Source organism: Procambarus clarkii, chromosome 89 (genome assembly GCF_040958095.1).
Source record: "Procambarus clarkii isolate CNS0578487 chromosome 89, FALCON_Pclarkii_2.0, whole genome shotgun sequence".
Classification (NCBI taxonomy): domain Eukaryota; kingdom Metazoa; phylum Arthropoda; class Malacostraca; order Decapoda; family Cambaridae; genus Procambarus; species Procambarus clarkii.
In genome coordinates, this window is record NC_091238.1 from 20974578 (window position 1) to 20990062 (window position 15485).

Genomic DNA, 15485 nt, shown 5'->3' on the forward strand with positions numbered 1-15485 from the left:
TTATGTAATTAGCCTTCTCATCATGAGTTCACGTAGTGGGAGAGGATCTGTCAGTATTTGTGTTAACGTAATTTGCTCGAGACTAATTACCTTTCTGGGGTATAGCAGTTAGTGGCTCATGTTAATTAGTGGAGTAATTAACATCGGAGGGCTCCGATGACCAGGTAAAGCGAGGTCATTGAGCTAGCATAAATCGTTGTATTAATCATATCCTGTCTGAGGACAGTGGATTTGTGGCACATCTTGTTAATTAGGGGTAATTAACTCCTTTCCGTGAATTCACAGTGTTTGATGAGACCTGCTTAGGCAGTGCGGAGTGAGACGTATTTATGGATGATTAATTATCGGTCCTGGTGGCAATTAATTACTCGGAGCTAATTAGGGTAATTAACACTCACTAGTAATTTTTTGACACAGACTGTTGAGAAGCTACCAAGTTAGGGTAGGCTTAGTTAACGTAACTCAATGGGGATGTAATTAGTGGTCCGTTTGACCTTAATTGAGGATTACTCACTGAATACTTGCTAGGAGTCAAGTGTGATGTAATATAAGTTTGAGTTATTGTTAATAGGAGAGACAAGTGTTAATCATTAACGTAGAGTATCATCATGATGTTGTCTAGTGTGATACAATTGTTTGTGATTACCGTAGTACTTTGTTGCTGACTGCTGCGATCAGTCAATTAACGTAATTAATCACTTAAGGCAATTTCTTTTGGTTGTCGTCTGGTGACGAGAGTAGAGTAATAGAGGGATTTATGGAGCTGTGTCCCAGAATCCCGCCTTGCCTGTCTTTGTTACTATTTACAGGGCAACTTCTTGTAGGGAGTTGCAAAGAGTGTTCACACTGGGTTGTGATAGGGGGGGTCACTGTTGGACTACCTGCCTAATTACGTGGGTCTCTCCTGGGGGGCGGGAGGACCCCTAAGCTTGTGATTATAGTAGCTGTCAGGGAAACCGAGACACTATTGATAGCATGCTTGTGTCTTCAGTGGATATCCTTCATTTGTTCAGTTAGTTCATGTTGTCAACTCGAAGTGACAGCAAGATGGAGCCTGCTGTCACTTCTCGAGGGGCTGTTGAATAGCTGTGTTGCAAATGCCACTTGATTTACAATAACGTAACCATTCGCTGTGGTGTAACTTAGTCTGTGATATTTTTCTTTGATTTGCAATATTGCGTCATCAGTGGGCACACCTGTGGTCAGGTTAGTTCAGTATGCAGCCTCACAGCAAGGGTTGCTATTTAGCTGTTTGTTATCGTGCCACTGGATGGACATTAACGTAACGTAAACTCGGTAATGTAGTAGTTAGTCTCTTGTTATTAATAAATTGTTATGTTATAGAAAACGGTCTTTGATGTCAACCCTTCAACCATATTATTCCACCATATTTCTGCATATTATTAAATGTTGTTGTGATCTTGATAAGGCGGCTGTTCATGGGAACTCGAATTCCAATTCATAGCGCCACATCAAATATAAATATTTGATTGTGAGAACCCGTCGGTTACCCTTTATTAATTTTAACGTCCTGTTTAACTAGGAGGAGCCAGCGGCCTATTGTGGACAGGTTTTCACCCCTAGTGGTGGAGGCCTGGCGGTTTGCTCCCGCTTTTCCTTTTTCTATTGGACTCATGCTTAACTGCCGTGAGCAGCCTTTAAACTTGTAGTCCACCTCCTAAGGGAGGTAGGCGTAGAAAAAAATCTCACAGACATGCTTCTCCTGCCAATAAGTTGGACCCATTGTCTGAGATCATTAACTTAGGACAGGATCTATGTGAAGCAAACCTGCAGAAAGCCTGTAAGAATGCCTCAGTCCTCATATCGGGAGTCACTTCTAGATTGACTGCCCTTGTTGTGGCACAAGTGAGAAGACAGATATATGCCTTTATTGTTTTTTTGTCCTTGGTGCCTGTTAGTGTCAGTGCTCCTGTGAAATCTACTCCGGTAGTCTCAAAGGGACGAATATTTTCAACTCCTTCCTTTAGATATGGAAGAGGGCCTGGATATGGACACACTCTGGCATCATGTCCCCGGCAAATAACACAGGATTTAATTATGGATTTTACAGTCTACCTACCTTGGGGTAGTAGTCTTAAGTCTGTGAGAGTACCTAATACCCCACCATGCAGTGTGTTGCATCTGTGTATGTGTAACACAATTAGTTTGCTTACTATGTGGTGACGACGAAGCAATATTGAATTTTTTCCTTCAAGATCTATGTCCGCATGCTGTAAGCGGCCTCCGCATCTGATTATGTTATAATTGTTCGTGTCTACCCAGAGACCCATATCATTTTGTAGCTTCTTAGGGACATTGTCAAATTCTGTCCCGAATGTGTCTGTCTGAGCTCTTTTGACCCAGTACCTTAGAGCACTAGGGAATTTATGCTTGATTGCTATTTTCTTCAGAAAATCAAACACCACTTGGGTGACACCTATTAGGTTTGTTCAGTCCAGAGTACCGATTTGGATCAATTACCAAAGTCCGAGGTAGTTCTGAGTTCTCAATGGGAACAGTGACATTGGTCACAATGACTTGTGGCTTTTGTTTAGGCCACTGGTTGCTGATTAGCCACTGAGGTCCATTGAACCACATCTCTGCCTTTGTTAATTGCCATAAAGTCAGGCCTCAGGAGAGATAGTCAGCTGGATTCTCTTTGGTGGGTACATATCTCAGTTTATACCCTGCTGACAACTCTCGTATTTCTTTAACGTGGTTACTCACATAAGGATTTTTACTATTATTGTTTTTACCCACTGTAGCACTGCCTCATTATCTGACCATACCAGTGTTTCTTCAAAGTGGATGTTGCTTAAGGTCTTGATCAGATAATGTGCCAATCTTGTGCCTAGCAGTAAGGCTGTTAATTCCAGTTGTGGCAATAATCGTTTCTTTAATGGTGCCACTCTGGCCTTTGATGTAAGCAAATTGGCTTGCCCATTTGAGACCAGGTAAGCTACTGTGCCATAAGCCTTTCCTGAGGCATCACAGAATACATGTAGCTTAATTGGTTCCTTTTCATTTACTGTGTTCCGAGGGAACTTGACAGACTCTAGGACACTTAAATCTTTCACTAACCCTTGCCATTTTTCTTGTAAGGTAGGTGTTAGAAGATCATCCCAGCCTATCTTTTGTTGCCAACATTCCTGCATTATCAACTTCCCATTAATTAAGATGGGACTTAATAACCCCAATGGGTCGAAGGGTTTGCTGACTTGTGAGAGTAATTTTCTCATTGTTAGGTTGGTGGTATTTGGCTGCACCGATTTGATTGTCAACTGATCTGCTGTCATATCCCATTCGACGCCTAGTACTTTTGTCAGGTACCTGGTAATTGGGAAAATCATTTTCGATCAGTTGATTTAATTTGGCATTGTTGGAGATCCACGACTGGAGAGGCATATTTGCTCCCATTAATTCTCAATTGGCCTCGTGGTATATGTTGAGCAGTTTACTCTGACTGTTGGTTGTTCCTTGGAAATTGTTCACATACAAGTTATTGCTAATTTCTGTTTTATTTGGGCTATTGGATTTCTTCAAGTGCATGTCTAAAGTAGCTTGAAGCAGAAATAGCAGAAAGCGTGGCACCAAATAAAACAGACGTAAACATGTAAGTGATTAATTCACTGTTTGGATCATTAAGATCCTTGATTCACAGGAACTTTGTATAGTTACGGTCTTCTTCTTGGAGACCTACCCAAAGGAAAGTTTACTGATGTCTGCCGTGTATGCGTAAGTCTCGATGCGGAACTTTAACAGCACATCGTATAGTCTTTGTGTCAGGCTAAGGCCAGTTTGAAGGCAGTCATTTAAGGAAACACTACTCTGCTTTGTCTTAGCACTGCAATTAAATACTCTCCGTAGTTGGGTAGTAGCTGAATTTTTCAGTACAGGGTGGTGTGGCAGGTAGTGTCCTTCCTTTGGGTTATCATTTGTGACAACTTCGATAAATTTGTCATCGAGTTGCTTCTTGATTATTTCATGGTACAATTTCAAGTTCTCTGGATGTCTTTGTAAGCGCAACACCTGTGACCTTAATTGGTTTTGTGCCATAAAATGGTTGACTGGTAGCTGAGGGTGATTCAGTTTCCATGGTAACTTGACCCAGTATTGATTATCTCTGTAGATAACTGAGTCCAGGTATTGTTTGTAAGTCCAGTCATCATCTGGACTAGGTTGTTCAGGGACAATGCCAAGAGTTGCCAGGTCCAATAGTTTATGTACAGGGGAATCAAGCTCATCCTCGGACATGTCTCTGAATTGTAGTGGAGACTGTTCTCCTAGTAATGCAACCATTACTAGGTTGGCATGTTGGTAGTCTACAGGTGTGGGTTGCTTCAGCTGTAATACTGGGCCTGTTAGCAAATAGCCACCTGCAGATTGTCACAGGTTCATTCCCTGTTTTTCATCCTTTCCTTTGATAAACTTATGGTAGACATCTGATCCCATAAGGATTCCAATATTGGAGAGGTTGTCTAATGTGATTTTGTCAGCCAATTTGATTCCCTTTTCTTCCAGGAATTTGGCTGTTGTCCCTAGGCCATACACATACAGGTCTGATGGGAATCAATCTACTACAAGAGGTTGTATCGTTCGGACATAACCGCCTAAACGTACTTTAGGTTGTACTACCTTGAAGACTTGGGCTCCTGAGTTAGTCAGGAATCCAGCTATGTCTATTCGTGTCTCTTGAACAGGTTTGAGTTTCAAGGCATCTACCAACTCCTTTGAGATAAAAGTCATTTGGGATCCTTGGTCAAATAATCCACGTACGGTGACTTTGGACTTTCCATTTTTAATGATCAATTGAGCAGTGGGTAGAGCTGATTTATGATCAGACCTTGTTGAGAAGACACTTACGTCGGGCAGTATGGTACAAAGCTGTATTGAAGCAGAAATTACTTCCATAGTTTGGGAGACTCTGTACTTGAGTCTCAACAAAGTGCTGTATGGTGTTGACCCTGATGGCATCTATTGCAGGTGCGCATTTGAGTTGCACAGGTGTCAGAATTATGTGACCTTATGCACCTGGTGCATTTACATAACTCCTTGAGTCATTTTATACGTGTAGCACGATCATGGTAAGCTTTGCAGGTGTACATGGTATTTTGTTCTTCACAGAACACACATGGCATCCAGACATTAATAGCATCTTGGGGAGTCACCGTTTTGGGTGACACATTAACTGTAGGTTTAGAGGGACCCTCTGCATATGTGCCCACACTGCCCTTGTTTCCACTTTGGGGAGGGGGAAGTTGATTTAGATTTATTTGGAGTACTGTTTGTACTCTGTTGTTTACTATTAGTAGTCAAAGAAGGCTTAGAGGTCGATTTTCCATCTGTATTATCTCGTTGGCTTTCTATGATGGAACACAAACCTTCTGTTATCTCCTTTACTGTTAGAGAAGATTTGTTATATAAGACAACAACTTATGCAGTACATCACTGGGTAATTTGCGTCTCATATGGACTTATCCATTCCGATTCATCCAGATTCACTTTATTCTTAAGCGCCTTGAGCAAGGACTCAAGCTCCACTCTAAAGACTTGGAGTGAATCAGCTGATCCATCTGGAGGGGAAATATCTAACAGTGTCTAGGTTAGAAGTCTGATAGTCCTTTCTGGCTTAGCATAATTATCCTATATATAAGGAGCTGTACTGCGCTATCATAACCATCATCAGTGAAGGTCAAATTACAGACCACTTTTAACGCTTCATCCTTTAAGACAACTTGTAAATATGTAAATTTTGTGGTCTTTGCTATAGTGGCATTAGAATCCACTGAATGTAACAAATTTGTTCCAGAAGTTATCCCAACTCTCGTCCTCAGTCCCAGAGAAAGTTGGGAGACTAAGTGATGGTAATTTGACTTCTGGTTGTGTCGGGTTTTGGGAAGATGTGGCTGCAATGTTTGTAGTGGCCTTATGTATGGTTATTAACTTTACAAAGTGTTGTAACTTTGTTTGTATTTCATCTTCATAATCTGTATTTTCTTGTACTACAGCTTCCCTTGCATCTTGATCTATGTTAGTAGCAGCAAGTACATCCTGATATTTCTGGTTTTGCACTTGTACATGCTGATATTAGCTCTGTGCAACCTTATGATGGCCTTCCAGTTCTACATAATCAACTGGAGTTCGATTACATAAATCATCACATTTTTTTATCTGTCGGGTTAAGTGGCCCTTCACACCAGTGAGGGTCGCTTTTACATTTTTGGCAGTAGACATGATGGCTGTATTTGCCAGCCGTGCTGCAGATGTACTAGTGCTAAGCCTTCTTGGACGTTGATTTGGACTGTTTCTAGCACTTGAGCTAGTTGAGCTACTAGTTTTCAAACTAGAGCTCTTTATCATTTAAAATACACATTATATAATCATACACACTATAATTTGAGTGGTAACCTTGTATCAATGCTGGATTTACCTTAAGTTAGTTCCTCAATTATCACTCTTAGTTGGTACAGAGACACAGATTAACACTCAAAGGTGAAACGATTATAGTTAAATTATTATTATAGTTATGGTAATATTATGTACACAACACAACTCGGGTTGTCTTAAGAAACTGAATAAAAATATTTGCTTGCTAGGTTGAAAAATAGGTTCAACTCTAGACATGTGTAAATTCTTACCCTTACACCAGGTTAGCACAATAAATTAGACTAAGTTGCTGTACAACACCAGCGTAAAATGTCCTACTCATCTGTAGGAATTGTTTGTAAATAATGTGACATGCAGCAATTGTTACAGTAGTGGTGTAAATATTATGTAATATTTATGTAAACACTTAAAATTATATATACATATATGAGTAAATTAATTAGCCTCTTATCAACCTCGTGTAATGAAATGCACAATTGTTATTTTGTTTCAGACCTCAGAAAAATAATAGTGCTTGTTGTAAGTTCTGTTCACTTGGTAGCAGAGATTGAAAAAGTTAGGCAAGAAAATTGTATAGCAGTGTCTTCTTGCAATATTTAATGAATATGTATATATGTGTAAATATTGCACTAATGTTTATATAGATCCTAATCAGGATCTTGTATCTAGCTTCAAAGGACCAAAATTTTGTGGGAAAATCCTAGCAAGCTTTAATTGTTTTTATTCTGTGAATATTAAAATATTTACTTTATTTTTATTTTTTTAATTGACTTTAATATTATATTATTTTTATTTGATTATTTTTCTTCTGAGTTAGTGCTTAGTTCTTAGTTAGATAGTAGTGGACTCTATATATTCTAATTCAGCCTGCAAAAATATTTCACACACAGTTGGGGGGGGGGGACAATTTGTAGCTTAAACCACTTGGAGGTGGATCCTTCATAAACTACAAATTGTTTATCTAGTCCTTGATATATGAATTATAAATCATACCAAATATGGTGGTCTAATCTACTGTAATTATACTTATAGTTACTCTATTAACACTATAAAATAAAAGGTGGCCTTAGCTGATACTGTTGGTGGGGCCTGCTAAGGCTGTGTAATTGTAGCATCAGAATTAGGTGTGGCCCTATGCCTCAGAGTGCCCCGTAATGGCAGCGGTCTGGAGGCCTACAAGGCTTGATGTACAGTTAGTGGCTGCAATCACAGTTATATTGGTCTTCTCAGATACTTGTAACTCCAACTCACAATTACCTGCCGAGTGTAAGGAATTAATTATAGTTCCCTAAACATATAGGTACAGGTATGAGATAGAATATGTGTGTGTAATGCTGAGTAAACTCACTTTGTTTGGGGATTTAATCCTACGTCTTAACGAGATTTCCTGCAATAATAATGGTCAGTATTAAATGCAATAGAAATATAAAAAAATTGTTCATCCCTTTGTTCATGAGATCTTCGGTTGGGCGAATCGTAGAGGATCCTGTGTCGAAGCTCAGAGAAAGAAAATTTATGTGTTGTAAAATTTGTCAGAGAGTGCTTCTTCACAATGTTTACAAGTTGTTGCATGTACGTGACGACGCCCTAGGGGGAGACGTCCTAAAATATTTGGTGGTTCTATTTATGATTAAGGAATAGAGTGTTAAGCTATATTCCTGGTGTTGGAAATTATTTTCAGTCCTAGTGAACACTTTTTTTATTAAGTTTAAATACTAAACTGAGGTTTAAAAAGAGCTGAGATATATAATATACTTCTTGTATGACGTCACAGAATACCTGTTCTCATTTTCTTTAATGGGTAACTTATGTTATTATGTGCGTCATGGCATCACCACCAGCCATGGCGTCACCACCAGCTATGGCGTCACCACCAGCCATGGCGTCAACACCAGCCATGGCATCACCACCAGCCATGGCATCACCACCAGCCATGGGGTCACCTCCAGTCATGACATCATCACCAGCCATGGCGTCACAACCAACTATTGCGTCACAACCAGCCATGGAATCACCACCAGCCATGTCGTTACCACGACAAGCCATGACATCGTCAACATTAGCCATGTCGTCACCACCAGCCAAGGCATCGTCAACACCATCCTAGGTATCGTCACTACCGGCCATGCCATCGTCACCACCAGCAATGCCATCGTCACCACCAGCCATGGAATCGTCACCACCAGCCATGGCATCACCACCATCCATGGCGTCACCACCACCCATTGCGTTACCACTAGCCATGGCATCATTACCAGTCATGGTGTCACCACCAGCCATGGTGTCAACACCAGCTATGGTGTCACCTCCAGCGTGGTATCATCACCATCAGCCATGGCATCACCATTAGCTATGGTGTCGCCACTAGTTATGGTGTCATCACCAGTCATGGTGTCACCACCAGCCATGGCATCATCACCAGCCATGGCGTCACCACCAGCCATAGCATCGTCATCACCAGCTACAGCATCACCACCATCCATGGCGTCATCATCAGCCATGGCGTTATCCCCAGCCATGGGGTCATCACCACCAGCCATGGCGTCACCACCAGACATGGAGTCATCACCAGCAATGACGTCATCACCAGGCAAGGCATCACCATTAGCTATCGAGTCACCACCAGCCATGGCGTCACTACCAACAATGGTGTCACCACCAGCTATGACGTTATCACAAGCCATGGTGTCATTACCAACTATGGTTGCGTCACTTGCCATGGCATCACCACCAGCCTCGAATCACCAAATACACACAGGTGGTACTTACTCGTTTGTACAGCCGGCACTCACGCCCACACACGTCCTACCATACACTAGCACAATGGTTGTAGGTGGCTAACACAGGCAAATACGAAGAGTTCCCGGATTCTGCCTGTTCCCACGGATTAACGTCGTCGTTGGTGGCTCATGGAGATGTATTAGTAGCTACCGCCACTTTGCCTTTACTCAGCTGGCCGACTGAGCAAAGATTATGTCTAACACAGGCGATGGCTGGATGCAGAATGCCTACAATACAGCTAGGTTCAGGCATGGTGTCAGCTTCCCGGTCCACCCTTCCTGGCTTCCTGGCCCCCTTGTGGAGGACTGGCTTCCCGGCCCCTTTGAGGAGGACCGGCTTCCCGGCCCCCTTGACGAGGACCGGCTTCCCGGCCCCCTTGACGAGGACCGGCTTCCCGGCCCCCTTGACGAGGACCGGCTTCCCGGCCCCCTTGACGAGGACCGGCTTCCTGGCCCCCTTGACGAGGACCGGCTTCCCGGCCCCCTTGACGAGGACCGGCTTCCCGGCCCCCTTGACGAGGACCGGCTTCCCGGCCCCCTTGACGAGGACCGGCTTCCTGGCCCCCTTGACGAGGACCGGCTTCCCGGCCCCCTTGACGAGGACCGGCTTCCTGGCCCCCTTGTGGAGGACCGGCTTCCCGGCCCCTTTGAGGAGGACCGGCTTCCGGGCCCCTTTGAGGAGGACCGGCTTCCCGGCCCCCTTGACGAGGACCGGCTTCCTGGCCCCCTTGTGGAGGACCGGCTTCCGGGCCCCTTTGAGGAGGACCGGCTTCCCGGCCCCCTTGACGAGGACAGGCTTCCCGGCCCCCTTGACGAGGACCGGCTTCCCGGCCCCCTTGACGAGGACAGGCTTCCCGGCCCCCTTGACGAGGACCGGCTTCCCGGCCCCCTTGACGAGGACCGGCTTCCTAGTCCTCCTCAAACGAATCAATCAAAGAAAGGCATATAGAGGTCTACCTCCTTGGCCAATCACAGCCTAGCTTCCTTGGCCCTCAAGGAGGCCTCCAAGATGGCCGCCTGCGTTGCTATGGGGACAGAGCGGGTGGCGGTTGGCTCACGCCCCCTCAGCTACTCCGGTCTGTCATACCATTTCCATGTCATACCTGTACTTATATGTTTAGGGAACTATAATTAATTCCTTACACTCGGCAGGTAATTGTGTGTTGGAGTTACAAGTATCTGAGAAGACCAATATAACTGTGATTGCAGCCACTAACTGTACATCAAGCCTTGTAGGCCTCCAGACAGCCGCCATTACGTGGCACTCTGAGGCATAGGGCCACACCTAATTCAGATGCTACAATTACACAGCCTTTGCATTCTCCACCAACAGTATCATCTAAGGCCCCCTTTTATTTTATACTGTAGATAGATTAATTATAATTACAGTAGATTAGACCACCATATGGTATGATTTTAAATTTATATATCAAAGACTAGGTAAACAATATGTGGTTTAGGAAGGATCCACCTCTAATTGGTTTAAGCTACAAATTGTCCCCACAACTGTGTGTGAAATATTTTTGCAGGCTGAATTAGAATATATAGAGTCCACTACTAACTAACTAAGAACTAAGAACTAAATCAGAAGAAAAATAATCAAATAAAAAAATATCATATTAAAGTCAATTAAAAAATAAAAATAAAGTAAATATTTTAATATTCACAGAATAAAAACAATTAAAGCTTGCTAATATTTTCCGCAGGTGGTCATGCCATTGCTGGTGGTGACGCCATAGCTGGTGGTGACGCCATGGCTGGAGGTGACGCAATGGCTGGTGGAGACGCCATTAATGGTGATGACGTCATGGAAAGTGATGACACCATGGCTGGTGATGACACCATGTCTGGTGATGACTCCATGGCTGGTGGTGACGCCATGGCTGGTGGTGACGCAATGGCTGGTGGAGACGCCATTGCTGGTGGTGACGCCATGGCTGGTGATGACGCCATGGCTGGTGGTGACGCAATGGCTGGTGGAGACGCCATTAATGGTGATGACGCCATGGAAAGTGATGACACCAGGGCTGGTGATAACTCCATGGCTGGTGTTGACTCTATGGCTGGTGGTGACGCAATGGCTGGTGGTGACGCCATGAATGGTGATGACACAATAGCTAGGGATGATTTCATTGCTGGTGGTGGCGCAATAGCTGGTGGTGACGCAAAGGCTGATGATGACGCAATGGCTGGTGGTGATGCCACCAGTTTTGAGTTCAGATATGAAGGGAAGGCATAGTACAGTTCTACTAGTGTTGGAAGCAGGTTTAGGATGAAAGAAATTGTTGATGACATTTTTGCTTTATGGCCTCATGACCTTAATCTTTTCCAGCCTTTCCTCGCCTCTCTTAACAATCTGGCTCCTTCTATCCATTTCAAAGTTGAGTGGGAATCTAATTCCCTCCTTCCTTTTCTTGATGTTCATGTTCACAGCTCTGTGTCTGGGTTCTCTTTCTCTGTCTACCGTAAACCCATGCATAGTGGCATGTACATTCACTTCTTTTCCTACCATCCTCCTTCTGTTAAGAAAAGTATCCTCGTCTCTCTGTTCCTCCGCGCTCTATGCATCAGCGACCCTCAGTTTCTTGATTCTGAAATTGCCTTTATCTACAAATCCTTCTCTCGCCTTGGTTATCCTTTGCATTTCATCAACTGTGCCTACTCTCAAGCTAAACGAAATTTCTTTCATCCTAAACCTGCTTCCAACACTAGTAGCACTGTAGTATGCCTTCCCTTCATATCTGAACTCAAAACTTTTACCAATACCTTTCGTCCTCTTGACATTAAACTCGCCTTTCGACAAACTAACACACTTCGTAGCAATCTAGTTCACACTGCTCATCCTGCTTCTAATGCTGCTGGCGTCTACTCTATTTCCTGTTCATCTTGTCCTCTCCAATACTTTGGCGAAACTGGCCGTACACTGAATGACAGACTTAAAGAACACAAGAGAAGTGTTAAGTCTGCAGACACTAAAAATGCTCTCTTCTGCCATGTGAGGGATTCTAATCATCCCATTGATTGGTCTTCCTCCAAAATAATCTTTCCTGCCTCTACTCTACACAGACGCCGTCTTGTAGAATCGGCTCTAATACACAATGTACCCAACATGAACTTGAGTCCTGGCTTTGTTGCTGTGGACTCTTCCCTTTCACAGTATATACTCAAATGCTCTAATTTTTCTAACAAACGTGACTTAACACAAGCTTACCCTTTCCATTTATCTTTCTTTCTCTTTCCATTTCTTTCTCTCTTCTCCCCTTTTTCTGTTCATTGTCTTCTCCTACGCTCCCTTGCTATCCTCTTCCTATTCCTATTACTATCTCCTTCGGTGGTTATAATAGGAGCTGCCTCGTATGGGCCAATAGGCCCTCTGCAGTTCTCATTAGTACTACTATCCCCTACACCTTACTTTCCTCCTCAGCTCTCTCTTGCCTATTTATTGCCTATCTCTACCTCCTCATCACAATCGACTTGAGAATGGTCCAGGACGGACCGAAACGTCGTCGTCCCTTCAACTTCTAGTGTGTGGTCTGGTCAACATACTTCAGCCACGTTATTGTGACTCATCGCCTGTATATCAATCCTGCCTAACTTGTCAAAAATATTTGAAAAACTAATCTACAAGCAGCTTTACTCTTATCTAGCCAAACACAATATACTTAGCTCTTGTCAATATGGCTTCAGACCCCAAAAAAGCACTAACGATGCACTTATTAGTATGATTAACTTGATTCATGCAGCACTTGATAAAAAAGAGTACCCTGTTGGGTTATTTGTGGACCTGCGTAAGGCTTTTGACACTGTCAACCACCAAAATCTTCTTCTTAAAATACATCATTATGGAGTCAGAGGACACTCCCAGCAATACCTCAAATCTTACCTTACTGACAGGCTTCAGTATGTTTCTGTGAATAATTCAATTTCTCCCACCCTACCCATCAACATCGGTGTTCCTCAGGGCAGCATACTTGGCCCTCTCCACTTTCTCATCAACATTAATGATCTTCCAAATGCCTCCCAACACCTCAAACCAATTCTATTTGCTGACGACACAACCTTCATTTACTCCAGTCCTGACCCCCTTGCTCTGAATGCTACAGTAAATACTGAGCTAAATAAAGTACATCTTTGGCTAACTGCCAACAAACTCACCCTTAACATTGACAAAACTTTCTATATTCTGTTTGGCAATAAATCCTCTAATCTAATAAATCTCAAAATAAACAATACCCAAAGTTGTAACAAATTAGATGGCAAATTCCTTGGCGTTCTCATTGACCTCAAGCTGAATTTCCAGGGATACATTCTAAATATATCAAAAAAAGTTTCAAGAACTGTTGGCATTCTTTCTAAGATCAGATATTATGTACCCCGCCCTGCCCTGGTGACTCTCTCTATTACTCCCTCATCTCTCCATATCTCAACCATATCATATGTGCTTGGGGTTCTACTACCCAAAATCTTTTACGTCCTCTAATTACTCAACACAAAGCTGCTATTAGGACAATATCAAACTCTGGCCACAGACATCACTTGGTACCCCTACTCAAATCTCTGAATATGTTAGATATTAAGTCGCTGCACATTCTCTCATGTGTATTATAAATATATATAAAACGCTGAACTGTAATGCCAATCCTGACCTCAAAAGCTTCATTGAAGGTTGTAACAGAACCCATGAGCACCACACCAGTAATAAATACAGTTTTGATATTCCAAGAGTACGAATTAATCAAACTAGAAATGATCTACAAGTCAAGGGACCCAGTGTGAGATTTTTTTCTACGCCTACCTCACTTAGGAGGTGGACTACAAGTTTAAAGGCTGCTCACGGCAGTTAAGCATGAGTCCAATAGATAAAGGAAAAGCGGGAGCAAACCGCCAGGCCTTCACCACTAGGGTGAAAACCTGTCCACAATAGGCCGCTGGCTCCTCATAGTTAAACATCACGTTAAAATTAATAAAGGTTAACCGACGGGTTCTCACAATCAAATATTTATATTTGATGTGGCGCTATGAATTTGAATTCGAATTCCCAAGAACAGCCATCATATCAAGATCACATCAACATTTAATCGTAATATGCAGAAATATGGTGGAATAATATGGTTTAATATGGTTGAAGGGTTGACAACAAAGACCGTTTCTATAACATAACGATTTATTAATAACAAGAGACTAACTACTACATTACCGAGTTTACGTTACGTTAATGTCCATCCAGTGGCACGATAACAAACAGCTAAATGGCAACCCTTGCTGTGAGGCTGCATACTGAACTAACCTGAACACAGGTGTGCCCACTGATGACGCAATATTGCAAATCAAAGAAAAATATCACAGACTAAGTTACACCACAGCGAATGGTTACGTTATTGTCCATCAAGTGGCATTCGCAACACAGCTATTCAACAGTCCCCCCAAGAAGTGACAGCAGGCTCCATCTTGCTGACACTTCGGGCTGACAACATGAACTAACTGAACAAATGAAGGATATCCACTGAAGACACAAGCATGCAATCAATAGTGTCTTGGTTTCCCTGACAGCTACTATAATCACAAGCTTAGGGGTCCTCCCTCCCCTCAGGAGAGACCCACGTAACTAGGTGGGTAGTCCAACAGTGACTCCCCCTATCACAACCCAGTGTGAACACTCTTTGCAACTCCCTACAAGGAGTTGCACTGTAAACAGTGAACAAAGACAAGCAAGGCGGGATTCTGGGACACAGCTCCACAAATCCTTAGATTACTCTACTCTCGTCACCAGACGACAACCAAAAGAAATTGCCTTAAGTGATTAATTACGTTAATTGACTGATCGCAGCAGTCAGCAACAAAGTACTACGGTAATCACAAACAATTGTATCACACTAGACAACAACATGATGATACTCTACGTTAAATCCTCAACACTTGTTTCTCTCAATACAAGTCATCTCTGTTAACAATAACTCAAATTCTTATATTACATCACACTTGACTCCTTGCAAGTATTCAGTGAGTAATTTTTAATTAAGGTCAAACGGACCACTAATTACATCCCCAATGAGTTACGTTAACTAAGCCTACCCTAACTTGGTAGCTTCTCAACAGTCTGTGTCAAAAAATTACTAGTGAGTGTTAATTACCCTAATTAGCTCCGAGCAATTAATTAACTGTCACCAGGACTGATAATTAATCATCCATAAATACGTCTCACTCCGCGCTGCCTAAGCAGGTCTCATCAAACACTGTGAATTCACGGGAAAGGAGTTAATTACCCCTAATTAACAAGAGTGCCATTAATCCACTGTCCTCAGACAGGATATGATTAAT

The 15485-nt window shown here is 42.8% G+C and overlaps 2 protein-coding genes across 2 annotated transcripts; one reads left to right on the forward strand and one right to left on the reverse strand.

The window, feature by feature from the left end:
• Nucleotides 1–8681: 8681 nt before the first annotated feature.
• LOC138359232 (golgin subfamily A member 6-like protein 2) lies at nt 8682–9071 on the reverse strand. The gene has a single exon (XM_069318225.1). The coding sequence runs from the start codon at nt 9069–9071 to the stop codon at nt 8682–8684; it is 390 nt and encodes a 129-aa protein (XP_069174326.1).
• Nucleotides 9072–10176: 1105 nt separating this feature from the next.
• Nucleotides 10177–11406, forward strand: LOC138359233 (circumsporozoite protein-like). Its single transcript, XM_069318226.1, has 2 exons — nt 10177–10243; nt 10874–11406. Exons 1-2 carry the CDS (start codon nt 10177–10179, stop codon nt 11404–11406), a joined length of 600 nt encoding a protein of 199 aa, XP_069174327.1.
• The last annotated feature ends 4079 nt before the right edge of the window (nt 11407–15485 follow it).

What these genes read in the sequence shown, in the direction of transcription:
- LOC138359232 (XM_069318225.1), bottom strand. Translation starts at nt 9,071, where the DNA reads ATGGCTTGTGATAACGTCATAGCTGGTGGTGACACCATTGTTGGTAGT.
- LOC138359233 (XM_069318226.1), top strand. Translation starts at nt 10,177, where the DNA reads ATGGCCGCCTGCGTTGCTATGGGGACAGAGCGGGTGGCGGTTGGCTCA. An exon ending in ACGCCCCCTCAGCTACTCCG is followed by an intron (nt 10,244 to 10,873) that starts GTCTGTCATACC and finishes TATTTTCCGCAG; the next exon opens with GTGGTCATGCCATTGCTGGT.